At 41.3% G+C, this 25161-nt stretch overlaps 4 protein-coding genes across 5 annotated transcripts; 2 read left to right on the top strand and 2 right to left on the bottom strand.

The window, feature by feature from the left end:
* The first annotated feature begins 1646 nt into the window (after window positions 1-1646).
* LOC118773980 (transmembrane protein 255A-like) lies at window positions 1647-10436 on the top strand. Of its 2 annotated transcripts, XM_036523062.1 has the most exons (10): window positions 1647-1921; window positions 3029-3171; window positions 4102-4164; window positions 6203-6292; window positions 6737-6802; window positions 7039-7127; window positions 7422-7493; window positions 8029-8191; window positions 8578-8721; window positions 9279-10436. In XM_036523062.1, exons 1-10 carry the CDS (start codon window positions 1867-1869, stop codon window positions 9420-9422), a joined length of 1029 nt encoding a protein of 342 aa, XP_036378955.1. In that variant the 5' UTR covers window positions 1647-1866; the 3' UTR covers window positions 9423-10436. The 2 variants fall into 2 exon arrangements, with proteins under 2 accessions (XP_036378955.1, XP_036378956.1); XM_036523063.1 differs by lacking the exon at window positions 7422-7493.
* A 4333-nt stretch (window positions 10437-14769) lies between these two features.
* On the bottom strand, window positions 14770-18026 carry LOC118775300 (transcriptional regulator Kaiso-like). The gene is made up of 2 exons (XM_036525137.1): window positions 17945-18026; window positions 14770-17033 (listed from the first exon to the last, which is right to left on the bottom strand). The coding sequence occupies exon 2, from the start codon at window positions 17029-17031 to the stop codon at window positions 15061-15063; it is 1971 nt and encodes a 656-aa protein (XP_036381030.1). The 5' UTR covers window positions 17032-17033; window positions 17945-18026; the 3' UTR covers window positions 14770-15060.
* Window positions 18027-18486: 460 nt separating this feature from the next.
* Window positions 18487-22716, top strand: LOC118775302 (NF-kappa-B-activating protein-like). The gene is made up of 8 exons (XM_036525139.1): window positions 18487-18557; window positions 19798-20174; window positions 20278-20358; window positions 20527-20591; window positions 20819-20914; window positions 21006-21342; window positions 21898-22047; window positions 22260-22716. The coding sequence occupies exons 2-8, from the start codon at window positions 19825-19827 to the stop codon at window positions 22432-22434; spliced, it is 1254 nt and encodes a 417-aa protein (XP_036381032.1). The 5' UTR covers window positions 18487-18557; window positions 19798-19824; the 3' UTR covers window positions 22435-22716.
* Window positions 22717-22857: 141 nt separating this feature from the next.
* On the bottom strand, window positions 22858-24501 carry akap14 (A-kinase anchoring protein 14). Its single transcript, XM_036523066.1, has 5 exons — window positions 24422-24501; window positions 24248-24342; window positions 23775-23954; window positions 23276-23328; window positions 22858-23187 (listed from the first exon to the last, which is right to left on the bottom strand). The coding sequence occupies exons 1-5, from the start codon at window positions 24483-24485 to the stop codon at window positions 23103-23105; spliced, it is 477 nt and encodes a 158-aa protein (XP_036378959.1). The 5' UTR covers window positions 24486-24501; the 3' UTR covers window positions 22858-23102.
* Window positions 24502-25161: the final 660 nt, after the last annotated feature.

Genomic DNA, 25161 nt, shown 5'->3' on the forward strand with positions numbered 1-25161 from the left:
CTGCGATACCCATGCACTTGAGAAAAACCGTTCATTCACAGACAAGAGTCCCCGAGTGTTCATATCATCCCCATCATCTATTTGTACACTGGTCACGTTGCGCGCTCTTCGTCAGGAGACCTGTTGTATTTTTTTCTCCTTTTTGCAAAAGGGAATGTCGTCATGGAAAAAGGCGCTCTAAGGGGTTCTCCGTTCTTTTTTCTTCCCTATTTCTAGAAGTTTTCTTCAGCTTTTACGGACTGCATTCTACTGCGCCTGCAGCTAGATATCTACTTTGAAATATTTTTGAAAAGTAGCCAGAAATTAAATTCAAATCTGTTCACTGCAATTTAAGTCACAATAATATTCATTTTAAAGATGTTTACAAGACTACAAAGCGCCGATTGGCTCTGAGAAGTAATAGAAAATAGAATACAACTGGATAAGAAGTAAATGTAGTAATGTGTTTACGAATATTTGTTCCACAATCGTAAACGATATGTACTGAATAATTCAGTCTGAATTACTTGTAACGTGTCTTCATTGTGTTAGCACGAGGCTGGTTTTTTCACTGAGGAGCGGTTTTTGAGCACTTGTAGCAGGATTGGGTACGTAAATTGGGTTGTGTAATTTTCCATTACACCACAGCATGGCGCTCTTTGTCAATCTATTTAGAAATTCTGAGACTATTTTGTCACAGCAATTACCCTTCGTACTTAAGACCCAACGTAGCTACTTACTTTTACCCGAGCATTTGAAGGAACGTGTTATTTTTCTGTAAGAGCGAAAAAGAGAACAAATTAAGCTCACCGTGAAGAACACTCTTTTTTTAATGACTCTGGTTGAAATGTGTTCATAGGAATACATTTAAAACGCTTAACGAAATCGGCCAAGTAACAAGTAATTGTCATCGCTGCCCTGTATGTGTTTAGGTTTCGTGTGAGATGACATACACATCATTGACACCTCTAGTATTTGATTTTACGTGTAGTATTGTATGTTTTTTGATTCTGTGTTCTAGTGACTGATGTAGGCCTATCGTAGTAGGCTATACTTGGCTTCCGTTGCTTCAGATTTCACAAGTTGACTTGTGGTAGGACTTGAATGGCGTTAAGCTCACACTCACTGGTCTGGGAGTGTTGTTAGCTTGGTCTGCCACTGGTGCTCATTTAATTTGAATTGATACACTTATGTTCTAATGTGCTGGAAGATGCTCTGGATAAGAGCGTCTGCTAAATGCATGTAATGTAATGTAACGTGTAAAGTACGGCCTGTAAAATGTGCGTAATTGCATATAATTACGATACACATAGATGATAATATAGTAGTACTATAATGACTATATACATTGCTTTATTTACTATGTTAATACTAAGTTTACATAATATTTTAGCACATAATAGGCTATGAAATAATGACTTAAAGTGACTATTAAGCGTAGACACATAGAAGGCCCGTTTTTTAAAATTAAGGAATATAAGTAGTGGGTCCTCAGTAATGCTGCTACAGTGGGAAAAGTAGAGATCTTCTTGCCCTGCTAGCGTAGGTCAAAATTATTTACTTTTGTAATTATTTATGGTTTTATGGGAGCTGAACGATGAATTATGAAGACCGACTGGTGCTAGTACATGCGCAGACGATCTGCCATCTTTCGAGCAGCGCGCCGCGCTAGCACGCAGGAGAAGAGGACCACAGAGATGACAACACGCGCAGATGAAAATGAGACAGGCGCGGCAAAGGCGCGGAGGTCGGCAACACCACCAGTGCATGCTACAGAAAGCAAAAAACGGTCACGCTATGACGCGGAGCGCTGACATACGGAACAGGAATTCGGTCTTTTAAACCTTACTCATAACGTTTTCTCATACGTGTCGATAAAGCCAAAATATGTCTACCGGACTGAACCAGCAAGCCAATGGAATAAGTCTCTCCGACACCATGGGTATGTGCAAGGTCAATGCAGTGACTGCAGGGTGAATATATGAGCTCCCTCATATACACGAGCGCTGTTCTCGCAAACGTAGAAATATGTGAATAGTGTGCATGCATATGGGCCTAACATGTTTCAACCATGTCAATCATAGATATATCTATGTTATGTTTAAAATGCATGTCATGTTTTCTTACTGCGGTTTACCTGCGATTGGCTTAAAATTGAATAGCTTTATGTCACTGTTAATAAGGAGCATGTGTGTGTTATTTTCTCTGCCATAATGTATTAAACATGTATACACACGAATAAATTACTGATACTAAACCCCGTGACATGTGTTTGTGCAAAGCTATGTTGTGCATGGGCTATCTCGGCTGTCTGAAATGGTTCATCAAGAAATTGCTGCCGTTCCAAGATGAGCATACGGTTAATATTACATTATCCGTATCTAACTCTGAGGGCGAGAGCACATATCACTGCGATAAACGACCTGCCCTTCGCAGCGTTCTCCGCGTCTGCATTAAACGATGGTCACGACTGCTTTGTGCTGCAGGTGTGGCTATTTTTTTAAATACGTATTTTGAAGACTGTACGCCTCGGTGTAGTTGGCAGTCTTGGTTGTTTGTACTTGAAGGCATGTACTGACGCCCATGCGAACACATGTTTCCAATATAGTTAGTACAAACGAATATGACATTCGTTTAGTTTAGTGACCTTAACTTCAACAGTCCTGTACTAACATAGGCCATAGGTTCATATATTTTTGTTACTATATCTAGTCTCGAAGGAAAAGTCCCAAGTACGTCTGCACCACACGTTTTTTCTGAAATGAAAAAAAAAAAAAAAAAACGTTCGCTTTCACCAAGCAGGTGGATAACAGCTGGTTATGGGACAAAGATAAACGTAACTTATATTGTGCATTAGCATTTAGCTGATATTTTAATAGAAAAGAACACGGCTTCTATCATTACATTAATTTTTGTGATCTTGGCGTAACGTTCTGATGGCATACACATTAGTTAAGACCAAGGGAAATTTAGCACCAGCTGCAGAGGGTGGTTCTGCTTGGTTCAGGCACTCTGAAGGTCTGATAACTTTGTGTTAATCTCACGGAAGGTTCATTCAAGAGGAGGAAGAGGAACTCCATCATTGTGACGGCCTCCCTGTTTATTGTGTCACTCCTCATTCTCACCATCGGGCTGGCAGCGACCACCAGGACAGAGAACATCACTGTTGGAGGGTACTACCCTGGGGTCATTGTGAGTATCATTGCCAGCAAACTAGTGATTGTATTAAATAAATCATTGTACAAAATGAATGGCCATAGCTTTGTGTGGCAGAGGAGAATATCTGTGTTATTTTAACCCTGTCCTCAATCATACTCACTGTGAGGACGCATGTAGTATAATCCCAGAGAGAGAGGCTTTTCATAGTCTGTCCCTCAGCTGTGTTGTCATATCAGGGCCCCAGGGTGCCACGCCAACCAAGACAGCGTGTAAATCAGGGCCTGTCCTTAGAAAACCTCTGCTTTACAGCTGCAAGAGGCAGCCCCAGTTCTTTAGGGTCAAATACAGATAACTCTCTCAGATCATCTCTGAATCAACAAGCTCTGTGTATCTGTTTACACAAGACAGGCAATGAGGTGTTCAGGATGAGCGGTTTTAGGCCTTATCCTCAGTTTAAATTTAACACTTTTTCTACAAAAAGAGGATTCGGCTTAATGTTCAATAAAGCATTTCCTTTCAGCACCTCATAATTAAGCATATTAAATGTAGGATATTAATTATAGAATTGAATAATCTTTTGTCAGCTTTCCTATTGGTTAAAGCTAGAACAGATGGCAAATGTAGAACAAAAAGTAATGCTTTACGCACAACTTCCATCATGCCTCCCTGCTACTTCTGTTTACTTACTGCACAGACAGACAATCCTTCCCTATAGCAGCACTGAGGAAAAACTAAAAAAATAAATTGATCAGGTTAACATACACATCTCTGAGGAGGACTCATACCAACCATAGAGAAAGCTTAGTTCGCATGATAAATGTCATGCCGAGCACCTCTTACTGAGATTCTCCAGATCAACATTGAAGACAAAACCCAATAATGTTCTGCTAATGAGTGTGGTCGTTGGCCCACTCATCGAATTGAATTAAGCTCCCATCTCTCTATCTGTCATGTTTTTTCCAGCTCGGTTTTGGCTCTTTTCTCGGAATCATCGGAGCTCATTTGATTGAAAACAAAAGGCAAATGGTATGTCTACATTACGCCCGTCTTTGGCAGTACAGTCCATTTATAAGCTATCACTGTTTGAACTTTGCTGTTAAAGACGCATTTATGTTGTTCCCTTGAAGCAAGAAAAAAAAACACAGATTAATATTTAATGAGAAAATGTTTTTCCAAATTAGCTCTGCCTTTTATTATGTTCATCAGAATTTCACAATTGCTTCAGGATGGGTGGTTACTGGATTAGCAGGAACATACTCCTGAGCTGCTGGTAAGGTACACCCATAAATACCCCCTTGGGTGTAACAGAAGTGTAACAGGAGTATGGGGCAGGAATGTGCAGAAGGAGTAGGTGGGAGGGCTGGGTGGGGGTCTGCCTTGGATCGTAGAGGCCTCTTCTCTTGTATCCATTGGCAGAACAGTAAATATATGGGACAGGGTAGCTCTTTCTGTCACCATGGTGACATTCACTTCACCCACAGCTCACTGAAAAGGGCAGGGGTCAGGATGTGACATGTTTATTAACATGATCACATGCACCTGAGTCTAAAGAATCAGTCTGCTATCTGCTTTTCCTGTGCCCACATTTTTTTGAGAACACCATGTAATTCATGTCTGCAGGGTAGCCATGGGCATAGTATTATATGCTTAGCATTTTCCATATATCCAGTTTTGGTGTGTGAAAATGAGCTTTTAAGGAGGGAACATTTCAGGTAAAGGAGAGTAAATGTTTTTGAAATACTATGGGTCACATGAAATGAGTGGAGTGGCTGTCACTGGATTGGCTCTGCAGTGACGATGGCAGTTGGCCCTTCTTCCCAGTGGGATCCCAGTCTTCCTGGTCTGCCATAACTGCCGATGCACTGCAGACAGAGTGGTGTAACTGAATCTTTCTAGGTTTTTTTTTATGGGGAGAGAGGGAAAGAGAGTGAGAGCAGTCCCTGAAAAGACCTGGGCCTGGAGCCAGTAATGGGGCGCTGCTGGAAGGAGCTGACACCAAAAGCAGTCGATCACAGCTGCCTACTGCCCCCACGAATCCTCCCCCCGCCCCACACACACACACACACACACACACACACGCACACACAGTCTGGTCCACAGTGTGACATGTTAGCCTAAAGTGCAGGGTGTGTCCTTATGTAAGGGTGAGTGTTTCAAGTGTCACAGTCATGCCAGTAACTTATACTGTACATAAATTTGTCTGGCGCCACATTCTTAAAATGTAACTGCTTAGCTACTTTCAAGATGAAATCTTTTGCTCCATTTGAAGGAATGTTGACAAATGATTTATCAGGAATTAGATCATTTTGCATCCAAGATCCTCTGTGTCAAATGAGCCACGGCATTTTGTATTGTCATGTCACACTCAATTGTCCCTCCTGCACCCCCTTTGCCCACTCTGCAGGTTACAGTATGTACAGGCCCACAGGTGTCAAAGTCTGTATCTTTTAGGACCTGATGTGTTGACATTTTGACCTGAATCAAAGCGCTTGGTGTAATCTCTTGAATGAAGGCTCCCTACACTGGAAATACGACTGCACATCCACTGAATCGGCTGTCCTTGCAGCACCTTTTTTCTGCGTGCGAGTCTCTGCGAGTTGCTCGCGTCTGTCACTCCGTGCGACAGCCATACAGTGCCCGTCAGAAGAAGGGAGAGGGAAAGTGCTGACTGGAGACGTGAGCGGCTCTTTCTCTGAACGCAGTCAGCTGTAACGCGCTCCGCAGAGTCAGGAAGTGGAGGGAAATATGTCTGCACGTCCGAGTGAGGAGGATTCAGGGACAGATTATTCTACACAGTTTATGGACTGAGAGCATAAGAATTGATTTGCAGGAAGGAGACGCCTGTGTCCTTGTGGTCTGAAGGGCAGCGGAGGCCATGTTTGTAAAAATGGCAGGGCCACACTGAATGCAGGAGGACATGGTATATCCTGATGGCCTGCTGTCACACTGAGTAAAGGGGGGAAGACAAATAAAAAGCAAACGATAACACCCAGGACCTGGTAATGATGTGAACCCCCACGTGGAGCTGAATTCTGCCTTATCTCTTTCTCTGCCTGTGTAACAGCTGGTGGCCTCCATCGTGTTCATAAGCTTTGGGGTGGTGGCGGCCTTCTGCTGTGCTATTGTGGACGGTGTGTTTGCAGCAAGACACATAGTGAGTACAGTACAGCTCACCAGACACCCTATCACAGCGCTTTGCAATGAAGGGGCCATTCATGATCAGCCATCAGATTTCCAGAGCATGTGTAGCCTGAATTCCATTTACATATGCAGTGTAACCTAGAGAAACCTAGAAATCTAACCTATTAGATTTGGGGGTTTTTTTGGATTTCTTACTCTATCCCTCTTATTCAACATATCCAGAGCTTGTAAATTTTTTGGATTTTCGTACTTCTCATATTTATGATTACTTAACCGATCAATCCATACATGTTTGTGTGTGGGTTCCAGTTAGATGTATGCACTCCTGTGTTCCTGGTGCTTGATCATTTGCACTCTTAAGTAATACTGTACATTTTACAGTCAAGGTGGCTTCCTCAAAATGCTCTCAAGTTGACTGGTGACCCGTGACCTTTGATATGTGTTTATTATTCTGCAGGACCTCAAACCTCTGTATGCTGGACGGTGCAAGTATTACTCCAGCACATCATCATTGAACCAGGAAGTGAGTGTAGTGACCCTATTTATAAATCTCACTGAAGTGCTGCTATGCATTTTAGCAAATACTAAATGCTGGTGAACATAAGAATGCAAAATTATGAACATTTTTATTACAGTAACATGAACTAACTGTTTGATGTGGGTGCCGTTTAAAGATATCTGTGACATGCTTATTCTGTTGGGGTGGGAAAACAGAGCTCAGTCAGTCTGTGTCTCTCTGTTTGCCTGTCTGTCTCCCAGGTTCACTGTCAGACGGCCTCGCGTGCCTCCTGCACCCTGCGTGTGAAGAGTAACACCTGCTACTGCTGTGAGCTCTACAACTGTGGCAAGTACGCACATTCAGCTCTCCATTCAACTCTCACACAGCCCCGACACAGTCCTCACACCAGGGCAACAGGGACATTCACATTCACTATAGAGGTGTACACATAATAAGAAAACCATTTTGTGTATCTGGGTTATAGACCCTTAATAGAACTATATGCCATTTCTGTTTGTTTTTTTATCACGGATCATGGCCAAATGCAGATTTTTATCCTCCAACCCTTACTTACGCAATTGTATAGACAAGTCATCACTAGTGGGAGGCAAACAAAGCAACCATTTGTTTACCTGTGTTACAGAGAACATCCTCTTTTGGGACCTCAAAATAAAGATGTTTTGAAAAAATTTAGGAAATCACCCATGATTTGGAAGTAGGTCCTTTTTTTGCTTTCCAGTACAGTCAGTGGTGCTTTGTGGTGGTTGGATTAACCAGCGTGGCTGTGAGGTGCTGCTTGGGAAAACAGACATGGGAATGAGCAGAGGCTTTCTCTTGCATGTCCTGGCTCTTCTTCACGTGCCTCATGTAAGACCAGGCCTCATTCCAGTCCAGCTTTTTTGCTCCCTGGGGCAGCTGCTGGAGCCCTCCATCACATTTCACTGTGAAACCCCCTCCGGTTTTACAAGCTCAAAGCTCATTTGTGCCAACTGTAACCAGGGGTCTGATACTCCATGTGTGTTGCACTCTTCCCGAAGAGTGTCATGCGTTGGTGTCTGTGCACACAAGTGTGTGTTGGTCAGCATGCTTTCCAACATCAGTGGTGTGGTTCTTGCAACTGCTTGCAGCTATGTAAAAAAAATAAGAAACTGACACAGATCTGGCTGTTGTACTACAGTTTCTCATTGACCTTGCCACAGCTCATTGCTCACAGTCTCTCTTTCTCTCACTCTTCCGCTGACCTGACGTAGCCGGGTGGAGCTCATGGGAGGGTACCACGAGTACACGGAAGTGCAGAGCTGCCAGGACGTGGTGCACCTCTACCACCTGCTGTGGTCTGCCACCATCCTCAACATCGTGGCCCTCTTCCTGGGCATCATCACAGCCGCTGTGCTGGGCGGGTTCAAGGATATGGTGAGACTAAATCGACCGCTTCCGTGGTCTTGGGAATCCACTGCCCAGGATTCAGATGAATTGCCTTTGTCCTTAGTCCACTCTTGCTCTGCCCACTCTGCCCACATGACTGTTAGCACACAGGCTTCCATAAGAGTATTATAGAGCAATTCACAAGAATGGAGTTTAATTGGGATTGAATCCAAAAGTGGGATTGGCTAATGACAGTGGCCTCTCTGAAAGACATGCTAGGCAGCTGTTGACTGTCAGCTAGAGTGATCCGGATTCAACAAAATCACATGGACCATTTACATTATCATGTGCTTTCTGTGCCAGTCTGTGTTGACTGCTGTAAGTATGAGAGATGGGCAAGTATGAGTTACTGTAGCTGTGTGTGTTTTGTACAGACTCCTACATCTGGCTCTGATAGCTGTGAGCCGGACCCTCTGCCTGCCCCTGCCCCCTGTGATGCACCGCCCCCTACTACTTCTTACAACTCCTACTACAACGGCGCCCCCTGCCTGCCCCCATACACTGCCTATGACCTACAGGTAAACCATTACCAGTGTAGCTTTGGATACAAAAACAAAGCGAATATATTTGGGTGTAATGCATTTTTATTAATGTTTGTTCTATATTTTATTTCAGGTTTGATGTTTTATTTTGTAGAGGCATTTTACTGGTGCTATAATGCATATTTTAGAGTGATTGTCTGCAGTCACTGATAAAAGGTTTTAAGAAATGATATACATCTAATATGACAACATTTAATAACTACGAAAACCAGAGGTATGCCAAACAGACCATCAAGCTATGTACACATTATACACATTAACTCAATGCAATTCAACAAGAACTTAACACTGAAATTGTTAGTATTAGAAACAATATTATGTGATGGAATGTAAATATGTGATTATGCAGCCAAGTTGTTGAAGATTGCATTTACATTCCACACTCCTTGACCTTGGATTAGGAATTACTCAAAATGACTGATGACTGTAATCACCAATTAAGTAGATGAATACGTATAGAGGTGTAAACTGATTGGGTATGTCAACACACTGAGTGACTGTAGAAGCTGTCCATCCCTTGTCCCTTCCTGTAGGCCCCTGGTATGTTCCCAGACTCCTCTGGCCTGTCAGATGACTCGCAGTCCGGAGCTAGCTACATGTGGCCGACCCAGATCCCTCCGCGCTACTCCCCCCCTTACTACCCTCCTGACGAGAAGCCTCCGCCTTACACCCCCTGAGTGATGCACTGGTAGGGAGGGGGGGCCACGCTCTCCCTCAGTACAGTTTACTGCCCCTGGGAGACTGGAATTGACCAGTGGGTGGGGCGGGGGAGAGAGGAGTGGATGGATGAGGAGGAAACAGGGGAAGGCCCTTCTGAGATGAGGACGTCTCTCTCCACCCAGGGGGTTGACAGGGACTGCAAGCCTTCCCTGTCTCCTGCTGTCCAGGAGACATGTAGGACTGAGGACGCCCTGTGGACCGTGGCACAGAAACTTCTGCTGTGTATAGACTAAAGGGATGCCCCCGTCCTCATGGTTTTACTGAAGCAGCTCTGCTTGAGCTGCTGTGTGCATTGAGAGTTGGAGACAAAAAAGGCAAGCTGTAATCGCTAGCTGCAGAAATCCACATCAGGAGTTCTGGGCAAGGGACAAGGGTTACTCTCGTCGACATCTGCAGGAGTGTGAAAGTTTTGCACCGACTCCAGATTTGATTTAAGGCAATAGTAAGGAAAATCAGGAATGGTTCACGTCACGTAGCTGTACTGAAATCTCCCAACACGCTCTCAGTGATACCCGGACTGTTTACAGATCTGCCTTAAATTACCGTCAGTTTCCAGAACAGCGCCCCCAGGGCTGCACTGGAACAGAACTCTAGCTGTGCAGTCCTCCATGGTCCTTCTCAGTGAAACCTTCCTGTGACTCTTCCACCTACTGCTAGCCCCACCTCATATTCCTATGAGACTTCCTCCACGGTGATGTCTTCACTGCCTTTTCACATAGCATGAAAAAATATCAGAGACTGGAGTCAATTTGAACATTGAACCCATCAAATTTCCCCTGAATCACAAACACGTCAACTATACACGTCAACAATGTTTCTTGTTTCTGTCATAGACTTGGCAGCTAGATCATGGTGACTGTATATAAACCTTTCAGCCCAAACCATATTGTGCAATGCGTTGAAAACCGCATCATGTATATCCTGTCATTTATTGTAAATTCATGGAGTAGTGACTCCAATTGTTAAGTATAGAAAGCAAACTCACTCTCACTCTTCAAAAAATTTAAATCTTAGGAATATTACAATTTCATTTGTGTAAATTCAAAACTAAGGTCTGTGTTCATTTGACATGAAATGCATTGTGTGATTTGCTTTAGAATTAAGTGCTTCTTTATTCCATATACATTTATGTGTTTGGCGGTCACTGAACATGAACTATATGAATAATACTGTGTAAGAGGGGTTAGACACATTGCACTTAATTTGAAAAAAATGTTTTTATATATCACTATTCTACTGCAGCAAATACTGCATTCTTTGGGCAGGTCCATCTTATTAGAGGATTGTATGATTGATCTTGTCATTTGTACTGCACTATAATGAATTTTTTATTTGTCAGGTCTACTTTTGCTGAACATTCAAATCTACTGTCTAGAGAATATCAAATTCCTTTTTTAGCTTTCTAAAAATATACATCATGTAGCACTGTATTCAGTTACTTTCCTTCCTAAAGCTGCAACATTGATGCCCTTATACATCTGTTATTGAGAATAAGGACAACCAACTCTGGCATCCAAAATAGTTCAAAATTCAGGAATACTGGGGCCCCAGATGACCCCAAATCAAGCTTCTGCCTTTGCAATGGTCTGTCATTCCTCTCAGTTTACTTCTGTGATAGTTAGCTGCCTTGTTTACAATGTTTATACAGGAATTGCCTTGCAACAGACATGCAATAGCCAAATTATTGATATTCACGTACTGTCATTCACATACTGTCATCTAAAATGTCAATCATGTTACCTGTTTTCTGTGTTTTTTATAATGGTACTAATGTTAACCCTGCTCATACTAATAGTACCATAATAAATGTGTACTTCTAACAAAAATCTTAGTCTGTAAATGCCGAATAAGAAATCATTCCTGCTGTAATCTTTAAGTCCTTTTTGCATTTTGCAAAACTGTTGTGATAATGTTCTGAACTGTCCATCTCATAGACCTGCTGTGTGCAAATTTACCAGTTAACTGAGCAAGAGGTCTCAAACAAAATTGTAACAAATTTTGCCTTACAACAGTGCCGAGAGTTTGTAAGAAACTATGTAGATTTGAAGACATTAGAATGAAAACAACTGGGGGAAATTCAAGTGGTGCTTTGTACAGTAGTTACAAAATATTGTGAATACCCAGCCATGGCTTTGTTTGTAATGAACAGGTTTTAAGCCATTGTGTTCTATGTATTTGCAGTGTCGTAGCCACACGTGAAATCTGCTTCCTTTCCATCTGAAAATGTCTGCCACATAATAAACATATACATCCTACAAAGTTTTCATCTTTGTCTAGAAAAGCTGACCAAAGTGATTGCCACTCATACAGATTGCATATATGAATGAACTTGTGGGTCCTTCTAGCAGCGAGCGTGAGAAATGAGTGTTAACAGCATATTCTTCTGTATGTCTTTGGTGTATTTTGACATGTGAAGATCCCATCAGTTCTAAAGGATGAATAACATCTTACTAAGTGCTACTGAAGGCCAGTGCCAAGCTTTTAGAGTTTTGTGTTTGCTCAGTTAATTTTCTTTTTCTCTGCCAACATCCATTTACTCTTCTGTTGAAACAGTTCCTTCGATTACAGAAACATGTCACTTAAGCTTAAAGTTAAGTGTTATGTCCACTTTGAATAGTACTAGGCACTAATCAATATGTTCTAGAACATACTGGATGCAAATGTTGCATTGACAGATAATTTACACAATTCATGTTTTGCACATTTCTGTTATAAAGCCATTTATGTATTTTGTGCTTTTATGATCTTGCATACTAAGATACTGTATTGAGCGACATGTTCAAATGTGTGTGTGCTGGCTAGCTTGAAGTAGTACTGAACTGATGAAAAATCAAACAGCCCCATCTTCTGCAAGCGTAGATGCAGCAGGATGATTAAGTAGCATGACCAGTATCACAAAGCTGGTGACAATAACATTTTGACCATAGCCAGGCAGCCCCTTATTTACACAATCACGTTCCTACCATACGCTGCACTGACGCTGGCACTGAAGTGCCAATCACAATGTGGCACTTCCCTTGTGAAGGAAATTATGTGTAAAGATTAAAGTGAAACTTTAAGGAATATATTTTAATATTTGTCATAAAAGGCTGCATATATTATAATGTATACAGAGTACAGATGTGTTGCTATACTGTTGCACTGTGTAACTCACTAAGTTACAATTTTACCTGCCGTGCAGTGAGCTTACAAGCCTCCTGTGCTGTATGTTCCTATAACCAGCATCATTTTCCAAAACCTTTTGTTGTAATTCCCAAAAAAATACATTGGTGTAAGGACTTCTTGCTCCCTCAAAAGCAATAAGTGAACACATGGCAAGTGACTTGTAGACAAACACTATATAGATGGGTGCAGGCAGTAATAAGTTCACACTCCAAGAAGATGGAAGGGTCAGTAGTGCTTTGCACAGTAGCAGAGATTGTCGATTTAAATGCAAACTGCCACACTGAGTCACACCAGTGTGCCAAAAACACAACCTAATGTTCCGCATATTCTGCTATTCAGTTTTCTGCTTAACACTGCATGTCACAAAGTTCCAATACATTTGTGTATTTTGTGATATAAGGTATACATTTTACACTTACAATATGGATGTGCTCTTCCTTATATTCTGGGCTTCTTGTATTACTATGTCACTTTTATCCATGCAAGTTGACAGAAGGAGTCATATTTGTTTAAACAGACAAAGCACGATATATGGTCAGCATATAAACATAACTAACATTCTAAGTATCCATGGATAGTATAAGAGACTGGATCATGCTGAATAATGTGGTGAAGCAATTTTTTGCCAAAGATTTTCCTTTTGCCTTTTTCCACCGTACTAGATTGCTGTACTAGACTGTAATAGATGTCAGGGTGGTCACCATAACAAACCTGCTACCTCAATGTTTTATTTGGTTTGTTTCAGAGCACTGCCAGAAATGCTGGTGTCTATATTTCAGAACTCACATCAGAAATCAAAACGCAAAAAGCAAGCCAAAAAAGTGTGGATTTTTTTCTGCAAATGGGTCACTTGCATTTACATACTGATACATTGGGAGAGGCACCCATAAAAGTAATGACGTAGAAAATCAGTCAGAGCAGAGGAAAACAATCCCATTTTGAAGAGCAAAAAATGATTCCTACAGCCCAGAGCTACAAGATAAACTGTCCCATATGCTGTAGTTGTACAAATCTGATAGTACTCTGTCCTCAAACAGACCTTGCTCTCAGCTGAACGTCTCATTGTGGAACTGTACACATCCTGTCCCCGTAGTGTCGCTATACTTACTGTATGCACTTTTGTAAGTCGCTTTGGATAAAAGCGTCTGCTAAATAAATAAATGTAAATGTAAATGTAAATTCAAGTGTTTCCTTAAATATTGAGAAACTGAAACTGAAAATATTTGTAATTTCATGGGAACACTTCTGATGTGCCTGCCAGCTGCTCAGATGATATCACTGGAGGAGCACCTATCCTCCAACAAATGTCCACTTTGTGTGAGTGCAGTGTGAGGCTTTCAATGTAAAAAAGAGCTATTGGCTGCATGTGAGTGCATTGGAGGATTTCATTCAACTCACCTCAGCGCTCCTGTGCAAATGCACAGATTGTCACGGTGAGAGGAGCCTAATACACAATTGCCGATTCCAAAATACAGTTGCATGAAAAGAGAAAAAGGCCAAAAAAAAAAAAACCTCAGATATTCAAGTGTATTCTCTGGACACTTCTCACAGCTTACGTTTTTGCTGCATATTACAATGTTTGAATACTTCCCAGACTACATGTGGAACTCTAAACATCCAGTCCATCTCAAACCGAAAAGCAGTAATTGCATTACTTCAGACTCATTAGTTCTGCAGTCTAATTTACTGAATGTACTGTACAAACATATTTCAGATAACAGCATGAATAATTGAAACTACCAACTGCTCAACAAGTGTTTGTTTTGCTTTACCACAATCTGCGGGTTTGCAAGTCCGACTTATACAAAAATAGAACCAAGAATCTGATTCTTGATTGAGATCACTTCTCTTCTCTACCATGTCTACAAGTGGAATGGTGCGTTTCTGCAATTTCTTCCCTGATTGACCCACCTTTATTCCCAACTCTACATTATAAATTATAAAGACAGATTTTGAAATTACGTTAAAGGAAAAAAAAAAAAAAACTAAAACAAGTAAAGAAACAGTGGAATCACAGTTTAAGTTAATCCATAAGAATTCTAAAAATGAGATGTAAATTAATCATTTCCTTACTTATTCACACGGAATTCCATGAGCAATGCTATTAAACCTGGATATATCTCATTGTATGCAGCCTGGCTTAATATGTGCTAGTGTCCTGACAATTGCTAAGAGTTCAGTACCCATGACAGCAATTTTTGTCATGTAGGGGTCAGTAAACACTCAAGCAGCATAGGAGAGAAAAGGTTACAAACACCAAGAATCACTGTGCTAGTGCTGACAAACAAGGGAGCTTTCCAAACGTACAGTGAATTTAAAACAAACGGCTAAACAGTTAAAAGTACAGATATCTGCCCTGGATCCCAGAACAACACATAAACAGAACCCCATCATAAAAGGCACGATTCCCAGCACTGTCTGGCCTTGGGCTCAGTAAGTCTCTGGTATAACAAACTCAAACTCCGGTGTGTCTTCAGAAGGACTCGCACAGCTCTCTGAGCGAGACTGTCTCCCCGATTCTACAAAGATATCATCCCAATTCACCACCCTGCCCTGGACTGAGGGAGACCCTGGGCTGGCACCGGATGCCTTTCTAGGGTCCACATGATAGACAATACCATCCTCATTGATGATAGGGATTGTGCCCGGCTCATCAGACATGTAAGAATAGGACTTGATCTCCAGGGTCCTACAGGGTAGCAGACGGTACAGGTTGTTGTCTGTGTCTTCTTTCTCTTTTCTGCCTGAGGGGTCCTGGTTGTGCACCTGCTTGCAGTGAGACGACAGCAGCTGGTAGTTGATGAAAAATGCACTGCAAAGCAAGCACTGGTACCGCCGCTCACCCGTGTGCTGGATCTCATGCTTCGTCCTGTACTCTGCAAGGGCAAAGACCTTGTCACAGTAATGGCAGGGGTATTTCTTCTCCCAGGAGTGGACGTTGAAATGGCGCTTCAGACTAGTCAGACACACATAGGGCCGCTTGCACACGATGCAAACGTAGAACGTCTTCCCATCCATAATGAGCTCATAATGGTCATCCAACCCAACTTTTGGTTTCTTTTTCCCTCGGGCCCCTGAGGAGGGCATGTCTGGACTATGTGGTGAAGACTTCCGCTTCCGGCTGGCTTTGGAGTCCCCTTCTCCTGGGTCGTCTTTTGCTGGAACAATGTCATAATTCCGCTCCCCAATGTCAGTGTAGCTCTTGCAGCTGGAAGAGAGTGAGTCAAGTGAGTCTGACATCTTTTTGCCCCGCATTACATCTTTGGGGCTATTTTCAGACCTCACGTCAGTGAGTTTGATCTTGAAATCTCCAGGTTTATCTGTTGACTTCTCTACAACTGTGGTCACGCGTTTCTTCTGGACCCCTATCACTTTGTGGTTATTTGTGGCTAGGGGGCTACTGCGAGGCTCCTCAGAAGAACCATTTTTCCGTCCAGGAAGAGCTGGCAGGCTGCAGAGATTGTCCTGTGAGGATGAGCCAGAAGGTGATGGAGGCATATTGGTGCTGGAATCTGGGGACTCCTGCTCCATAGGGGAAGTCAAGGAGGTAGAGTCAGGATGTGTTTGAGATGAGCTGTTGGGAATGAAAGACTGGTTATCCTCCACTGTTTCAGGTGAAGGCCTATGGTCTTTTCTCTCCACGTTACCATCCTTTTTTGTTGCAGCAGAGCTGGCTTCAGTACTGTTCCCTACATCTTCCTTGGAACCTAAATCTTTCTCTGCAGATGATTCGTCCACATTGATAACTTCAGAGGGCTTGCGGCTCTCTTTGGTGTTGCAAAAACTCATTGTATTCTGGGGTCCCTGTTTTGATACAAAAAGAACATCATCACTGTCTGAGTCCCCATCCTTGTATTTGTCACCGTTGAACTCCTCTGCAGACAGCGAAAAGGCCTCAGTGATGATGGGCATGGCTCCTGACCCCTCCTCCTGAGTAATGAGGTCATTCTTTACTGGAACGTTTCCACTGCTGTTTTGCGCACCTTTGGCATCCCCATCGTCTGTATCTTTAGACAGGTCAGGTAAACCCTTGACGTGAGCCAGAGGTTGGCCTAGATTAGCAATAAATTTCACGCCTAAGGTCTGGCCAGATTTGATGAGCTCACTGACCTTGTCAGAGCGAACCCGGACGATCTTGGCGCTATAGATGTAATTCAGAATTTCTTCAAATATCTCCGCGTTGATAAAATTCAGCTCTATTACCTGTCCAGCCACTGAGAAGAGCTGATGGAAGTAAGTACTGGACGCTGACAAGATGTTCCTGTGGGCTTTAAATTTCCGGTTCTGCACAATTATAGTGACATCACAGAACAATCCATTAATCCTCTGGTCATTGAAGGACTTCAGTAATGACCCTGAATACTGTGTGTCAGCTGCAGATATCAGCTTAATGCTTGACATACCTGTCAGAGGGATAATAAACAAAACAACACAAAGTTATTTGTAAATTTGTGAACAACTGACATAGTGCACATCGTTGCATTCTGAAGTACTACCGCAAAGTTGGGCAGACAACCATACTATAAGTATAACTGCAAACCATATTGGTACGCAGGATTAACGTAGTATTGATCAGAATTTGTGAACAAATTTCTCAGTGACTACATGACACGTAGTATTCATATGCTACTAGGTGAGAGAGATTAGATGTATCATATTTGGTAATGCACTAGAATCATGTTGCACTAGTCGTTAGTTAACGTGTTTAGTATGTGAATTTGCGCATTTTCCTCAATAGGAATCAAAGTTGCCAACTGCAGTTCAAATTGAAATTGTCTGTCAGCACGGAATGCACCTCCATGCCGTCTACAAACAAAATCCTGTCACGATGAAAAACTCTGCTGCGCAGTAGAAATGCCCATGAATAGTCACGAACCCCGCTGCAGTTAGTAATACAGCTAATCAACAACAACAAACACAAGCTAGGTTGGCTAGCTAGGAATCCCTCGCTTTAGACTTAGCTTGATAGCTAGGTAGCTGACAATACGTGCTTGTCTACGTAGCTACTGACTTTAGCGCTAGCTAGGCAATTATTTCACGATAGTTCAAAACTCTATTTTAAAGATTGTATACGTAATTTTACAGATAATATTAGTTGCTAAAGAATATACCAAATGTGGCAAAATTCTGTAAACAATAAAGGGAACTATTCAATTGACTTTTCTTCCTGGTTCAACAGCTGGCGGCCTTATGCGCCGGAAACCGAAACCTGTTATTTTATGGTCGTTTAATGAAATCATTAGCTTGCTAGCAAGTTACCTAAATAGATCTGATAGTTAAATGAGTAGGAATACCCAATATGTTTGCTGTTTACCTGCACGGTCGAACGAGCTTCCAGTCTATTTGCAATACAGCGAGCTAATGTTACAGACACATACAACACAGACCTTGCTTTGGATAGCAGTCGACAGTAAATGTCTGCTATTTACTCGAACCACCGACAGGAGTCGCCTTTACAATTGGATATCGATGCAAGATAATCAGTCTAAAATTATTAAGCTGCCTTTATTTGTTTCGAGTTTCATTATTATAGTTGCTACAATTTACAATATTTAGTGTTACACCAGGTTGGCTATGGGTGGGCGCAATTTATTTTCATTCATTCATCAAAGTTAATTTTTAAACCCCCTCATTTCAAATGACTTTGTTGTGCAAGTAGTATGGGACACATCGTTGAAAATGTGTCTATTTCAAAGTGTACAGCTTGTATTAGTAGCTAGCTGAGTAACGTTAGCTGGATAGATTGTCACTTTTAACTGTGTGATACATACGACTGCTAAGGCTATTATTATACGTCTATGGGACGCATGCAACAAACGGAACTAAGACAACGGGTTTTGTGTTGAACAAGGGTCTGCTTACATTAGTGCACCACTCTTGTACAGTTGTAAACAACGGAAGCAGAATGGACTGACGCTAAAAACACGGTGAGAGCTGTGTGTTTTTATCTCAGCCAGATAGCTCAACTGCATGACAGTTATCTGTCTACACATCTGTATTTGTAGATTTAATAGACTGAGCTAGCTAAACAGATAGCTAACTAATTTGTTGCTATAGAACCCGTCCCACTAAGTCATATTATTTAGCCAGCACGGCCTGATTTGGCTTTCCTGTTTTTAGCAAAGTAGAATTAAACTCTTATGACATGTCTAGCTAGCTGTGAAAACTCGAAACTGAGGGCTTTACGATAAGCTAAACATTGATAGTGTTGAATTTTAGATATTTCAAGTGGCTGCTAAGCGTCATTCCATGGTGCAGTTGTACGAGGTGGCTATTTATCATGCGACATCGCGATGGCAATGTCTGCAGATATGCAGCTACCACTTAGCTTGTTAAGTTAAACTGTCAATGGACAGCGAGATCGCTGTGTAACTACGCATATGTATGTGTCGGCAGACTAGATAGCCGTACGCGGAGTTGTACTTCTATTTTGTTAAATGTATATAGCCAGCCTCGAAAAATTCAAACACGATTGTTTTTCAGTTATACATGTTGGGTCACTCTGTCAACAGTGATCTTGCTGCTCTGACTTTCTAGTGAGGGCAAGCGTTGTTGTTCATCTAAATGTTCATCTAAATGAACTGTTGTTTCATTGTGATCTATTCTTTAATATTAACTAACCGTGGATGATGTCATGTTTTTATTTATTTATTTTTACTTAAATAAGTATAGTCAATGTGTATGTTTTAATAATATGAAATATTGTAACATGTAATAGTGTAATATTTTTTCTTCAGTGTACTCGGACACACGCAGTTCATATTCTACTCATCCCATGACCATCGTTCAATAAATCTTATTTCCCTCAACGAAAAGCAAAGCATATTTAAAGTACAGATTTTTTTACGTAAACAACAAATCGTATGTGCACATGTAAGGTTACGATGAAATAAAAATGAAAATGTAGATAGACAAAATATAAATTTTCAGTCTTGCTTGCCCCAAATGCTGTATCGAAATACTCATTACTGGTTGTCCTTGTGTACTCCACTCCTATTCGTACCCATCATCAATAAACATAAGAAATAATGTTCTTCCCTATGCTGCAGGGAACCCAATGGTCAAGGGCTTCCCTAGGGAAACCTGCGACTCTGTACCAGACTGCTCTGTGTTTAATGAATGGATGAGCATCTTCACATGTAGTTTCTCCTATGTTTCGTTTTGTAGCTGTAAGCAGATGTAGGTGCCGCAAACATGCCTCCCGTACATCGTTCGAGGAGCCGCAGTTCAGAACATGTGAGCAGCCCGAAGAGACAACGACGTAGTCGTTCCCGCAGCGGCAGCAGGAATCGCTCCAAGAGCCCCGCGGCCAAGCATAATGGGAGCTCCGTTAAAGAGGACCGAAGGTCGCGATGGTGTGACTTTAGGGAGAGAGGCGGCTCTAGATTTCGCACCTCCCGCAGCCGCTCCCGCTCCCGCTCACGCGAGAGAGATTCGTGGTCCAGCCAGCAACGAGACGGGAGACACAGCCACGGATCACGCTTTGACCATTACAACAAAAGGGACGACGTTCTACGGCAGAGACAAGATGCGTTCATAGCCAGGTAAACAATCATGTCTGTTGGTTGTTGTGCACCTTTGATAAGCATATAACACTGGGGTAACTCCTCATACATCTGTTCCTTTTTTTTTTTTTTTTGACAAAAGGCGACTGCAAGAACGGGAGAGGATTGGGGAACTGGGCGCACCGGAGGTCTGGGGCTTTTCACCGAGGGTCAGAGAACCAGAGTAAGCTGAAAAACCTGATTGATGTATAATGGAAATGTTTAATTATGGGCTTCTCTTAGCTGACCACATGACACATAGCTTTATTGAAGTGGTCTTATTGTAAGCATAAGTAGCATGTTGTAAGGGAGTCCATGTACTTGTGTTTTAACCTTTTGCTTTTTTTTGAAGTTCTGATGAGCACACCCCTGTTGAAGATGATGTGAAGAACAACAGCTCAGACTCAAGTTCAGAAGGTAAAGTTATGAGTCATAACTGTAACACAAGAGTTTGTGTGTCAGAGGGATGGAATGCACCAGAGCCTAAATCACAAGTGAATGTCTGAAGTGTGTTTACACTTGCATATCAACTCATGTTGGCATAGAGCCTGTCTCCTGCTCAATATTGTTTTGAGTATTATTAAGTACAAGAGGTTTGGATTGCATGTCTTGCACTTTGACAAAACATTGCTTACAATGTACAGAGGAAAAGAAGAAGAAAAAGAAGAAGAAAAAACGGTCAAAAAAGAAGAAGCATAGGAAACACTCTGAAGATAGTGAATCAGAAAGTGAATCTGATGGTAAGGTGATTGAGCAGCAGCTCCTCTGACAACCAGCATGTGTAAAGCTCTGCACAAAACTGACACAAGTCATTTTGCTCTTCTTTTACAGAGGAAGAGGAAAAAAAGAAGAAAAAAAGGAAAAAGGGGAAAAACAAAAAGTATCATATGCTTACATTGTGTTATTTTTTTTTCTCTTGCACAGCTTCTAAAAGTACTAGAATGGAACTGTACAAACCATCTCTTGTGCCCCCCTCCAGGAAAAAATCAAAGAAGAAGAAAAATAAGAAAGCCCGCAAAGAGTCAACTGATTCCAGCAGCGATCAGTCTGAGGACGAAGAGGAGGACCAGAACGGGGAGCTGTGGGTGGAGAAAACCTGCGGTGACGAGCATGTCGTTGGTCCTGAGGCTCCCCTCACACACCTGTCCCAAGACGACAAACCTCTTAAGTGGGTGTCTTTCCCATGTCTCTTTAACACCTTATGTGTTTTTTACAAGCAGAATACCTACCTTAATTTCAGGGGTATGCTTTCAGAGTGATTTTTAAAAAAATTTTTTGTTTTATCAGTACATAGCTGAGATGTAAACTTAAGCGTTATATAGTGAAAAGATAACTGCAGAGTCTTTTCTTGCATTTGAGGATTGAATTTTCAGGAATTATTTGTCTTTATTTAATGATCATTTAATTTACTGTGCTCACACACACAGCTGTAGTGCACACAACTATAAAATATCATATAGTCCAAATATAACAGCAGAGTCCCTACTTGTATTTGAGGATTGAGTTTTGGGGAAGGATTTTTAAATTATTTTTTATTATTTACTTTGCTCACAGTACAGTAGATAAGGTACAGGCTTAAAAATTATACAGTTATATGTAATTAAAACTGCACAGTCAGTAATGGCACAAATAAAGTTTTACTTACACATGGACATGGTTCAGCATGAATATAATACATTGTAATGGAATACATTGTGAGATTGTTTCCTTCTTCTTGCCCCAGTTACGGTCATGCGCTGCTGCCTGGTGAAGGTGCTGCCATGGCAGAGTATGTGAAAGCTGGGAAGCGTATTCCTAGAAGAGGTGAAATCGGCCTGACCAGTGATGAGATTGCCTCTTTCGAGCAATCTGGCTATGTGATGAGTGGCAGCAGGTAATCTCCCTTGCACACTACAAGCACATACACTGCATGCACCCTCACAGACACATAATTACATTACATTACATTACATTGCATAATGTGATCCTTGATGTACTAGTGGCAGAGAACAGGTGTATAGAGACGTGCTGAAAAGTAGTAATGTAAGGGAAACTGAGTGTAGAGTGTCACGCATTAAAACCTTACTTGTAACCCTTTCCCTCTAGGCATCGACGAATGGAGGCTGTGCGTCTGAGAAAGGAAAACCAGATTTACAGTGCAGACGAAAAGAGAGCCCTGGCATCCTTCAACCAAGAAGAGCGCAGAAAGAGGGAGAACAAGATCCTGTCAAGCTTCCGGGAAATGGTATACAGGAAGACAAAAGGCAAAGAAGAGAAGTAAAATAACACAGATTTCGGACTGCAGGGTTAAAATCTGTTGGACCTGGTTTTCCATTTTCTTTATTTTCTCAGTGGAGTATATATTTCAATTCATGATTCTTTTCCTGTTCTTTTTCCACCTTGTTGACATTACACATTATAAAAACATTAGAAGATACATTGATATCCTTCTACATTTTGTGTTTATATTTAGAGGTGAATTGTCAGGAACTAAATATTGTTGTAATTATATGAAACTTCAAAGGAGGAGGTTCTCTTTTCACTTAGAAGAAAAAAAAGACTCCACTCCCTATACACATAAAACCTTATTACAAAAAGCTCTTAATTTAAAAAGGTACTAACACAGGTAGTAATTTGCATTAGTCTGTATATAGTAAACCTTTGATTCACAGAATGCTTGTAAACATTAATATGTTTGATTAAAACATGTCAATTGTCTTGAGTAATTGCAGCTTTATATATAGCTGCACAGTAAAATGTAATCCTGTTAATCAGTACCAATAAAACAGCTGTAGCTACAACAGTTGAACAACTGAATCTGTGCTATCGCTACTTATTTTCATTATTCAATTATTTGTTCAAATGTTATTTGTAAAGAAAACAAAAGGAGAACTTTCAAAGGAGAAAAATATTGTGAATAATTTTTGTTTGTATAATGCTGCACATGTATTAGAAGTCGACAGTGTCTCGAAGTAGAGTCTTGCTTTCAATCACATCTCTCAGCCACTTTTCTCTGAACCTTGTTTTTCCTGGCCTAAGAAATGAAATGAGGAAAAAATGTGATTCCACAGAAACTCTGCATTATGTATTTTGTATGTGAACAAGAAATGTGTGACATTCACCTGTGTCTCAGGCGGCATGATTCCACTTGAAAGTACACTTCTATGGGCAGTGTCTACAAATGGGGGTGGGGGGGACACAACAAATAATCAGTAATTTATTCATTTGACTTCTGTTACATTTACAGGACACCTTTAGCTGATGGTAAATTATGATTTTTTAAAAGTTTGATGTATCCAAAATGCAGAGGGTGCTGATGGAAATACCAGACATTGGGATTGGGAAAATGGGACAAATTGAGATTTTAAGACCTTTGTGGTTTGCTGTCATTATGAATGGCTTTGTTTTTAAGCTCTCACCATGGTACTTTGGAATTTCAAACTCCTACCTCCTCTCTTGCATCTCTTTCTCTTTATCTTTGTAATGTATAACAATTAATGCAGGGACAACTGGGTGAAGGAACTATCCACCCGAAGAGTTATATACATTTGAATGGGTTTCAGATAACTCAGTCATCCCATGTACACTACAGTATAAACCACCACAAATAGACTCTTTTACCGGTGGCTTGACCTTGGAGATTTCTATGATAAAGTAGACACATGCAGTGGCCTTTGGGATTGGAGTCCTTGCAGTTGGGATGCTCCATTGTGATTTGTAGTGATACTGTTTGTGAAATTCCAGTTCCTTCTCCTCAAGAAACTTTAAACTATACAGCCAACTTGGGTGCAGTTCCCATGTCTGAAAAAAGCAACAGTTATTTTAAGCAACTTCAAAGTATGTATTAGGAGATCTTGCAGTATCAACAACAAAGTAGATTTAAGTGCTGAAATGGTGTAACATAACAGAAGCCCATTACAATGTGTCATAGTCCATCAAAATTAAGAGGAGCTGAGAGTCATAGGCTAATCAGATCAGGGTGTAACTACTTTGCAAGAGGGATCTATAATGTAAATTCTATTCCTTGCAGCTAGCTGTCCTGTCGTTACGACAGCATTACAGTACAATTCACTTAGATAATTAGATTTACTTACACTGATATATTCTTCAATTTGTTTGTTCCCAAGGTTGACTGTGAAATCCTTGCACGGGATCCAGTCGATATTCGCAATCTCATGATTATCAGGGACTAGAAGTGAAACAGGATTTAACAGCGAGAATACTCGTAGCTATCCAATATATGTCAAACAAGGATTCAGATTAATTACCGTTTTCTTCCTGTTCCTTCTGGAGCCACGTATCTTGAGCATTGTCAAACACTGCTTTCTCCATGTCAGGGCCTCTTGTGTTGACACATTGGGAAGAGTCTTCCATGTCCATTTGCAGAACAAAAACTGTTATGAAAGCTTCTGTAGGGAAGTTGCATATTTAGGAAGCTTTACCTTAAATGAAACTTGATCTACAAAAATATGCGGTATAGGCATAGTTATTTGATTTTAATGTAATGTTATAAATTCTGAAATATTCCGATAAGGAACGTTACCTTCGACCGGAGAGGGGATTCTCTGGCACAGTTGTTTTCACTGGTTTCCGAGGCAACCGAGGGAGGCATCGAGGACTATGCTAAGAAAGGAATCGCAAACAAAGTGTGACTGGCTGGGAAAATATTTGCGCCAATACTGCTATATATTTCCTGGGTGAAACTTGCTTCTAACTTTCATTTTCTAGTTATACTAGATAACATTGTGTTAAAATGATTTCTAATTTCTTCTTGGATCACTGTGCTAGCCAAGGTAACGCAATGCAGATAGCCAGGGTTAGACCTGAACTAGCGTAGACAAGGTTAACTATAGCTCCTTGATTACAATTACATTAGATTGCTGCTGGTTTTTTTTCTTGCTTGTTCGCTTAGAGGTGGAATGAACTTCAACACTTCATCCGTTCTGCCGAGTCCCTCCCTGTCTTCAAGAAACATCTGAAGACAGCTCTTCCGCTCTCACCTGAGCAC

The sequence above is a fragment of the Megalops cyprinoides genome, chromosome 3, assembly GCF_013368585.1.
Source record: "Megalops cyprinoides isolate fMegCyp1 chromosome 3, fMegCyp1.pri, whole genome shotgun sequence".
NCBI classification, from domain to species: Eukaryota; Metazoa; Chordata; class Actinopteri; order Elopiformes; family Megalopidae; genus Megalops; species Megalops cyprinoides.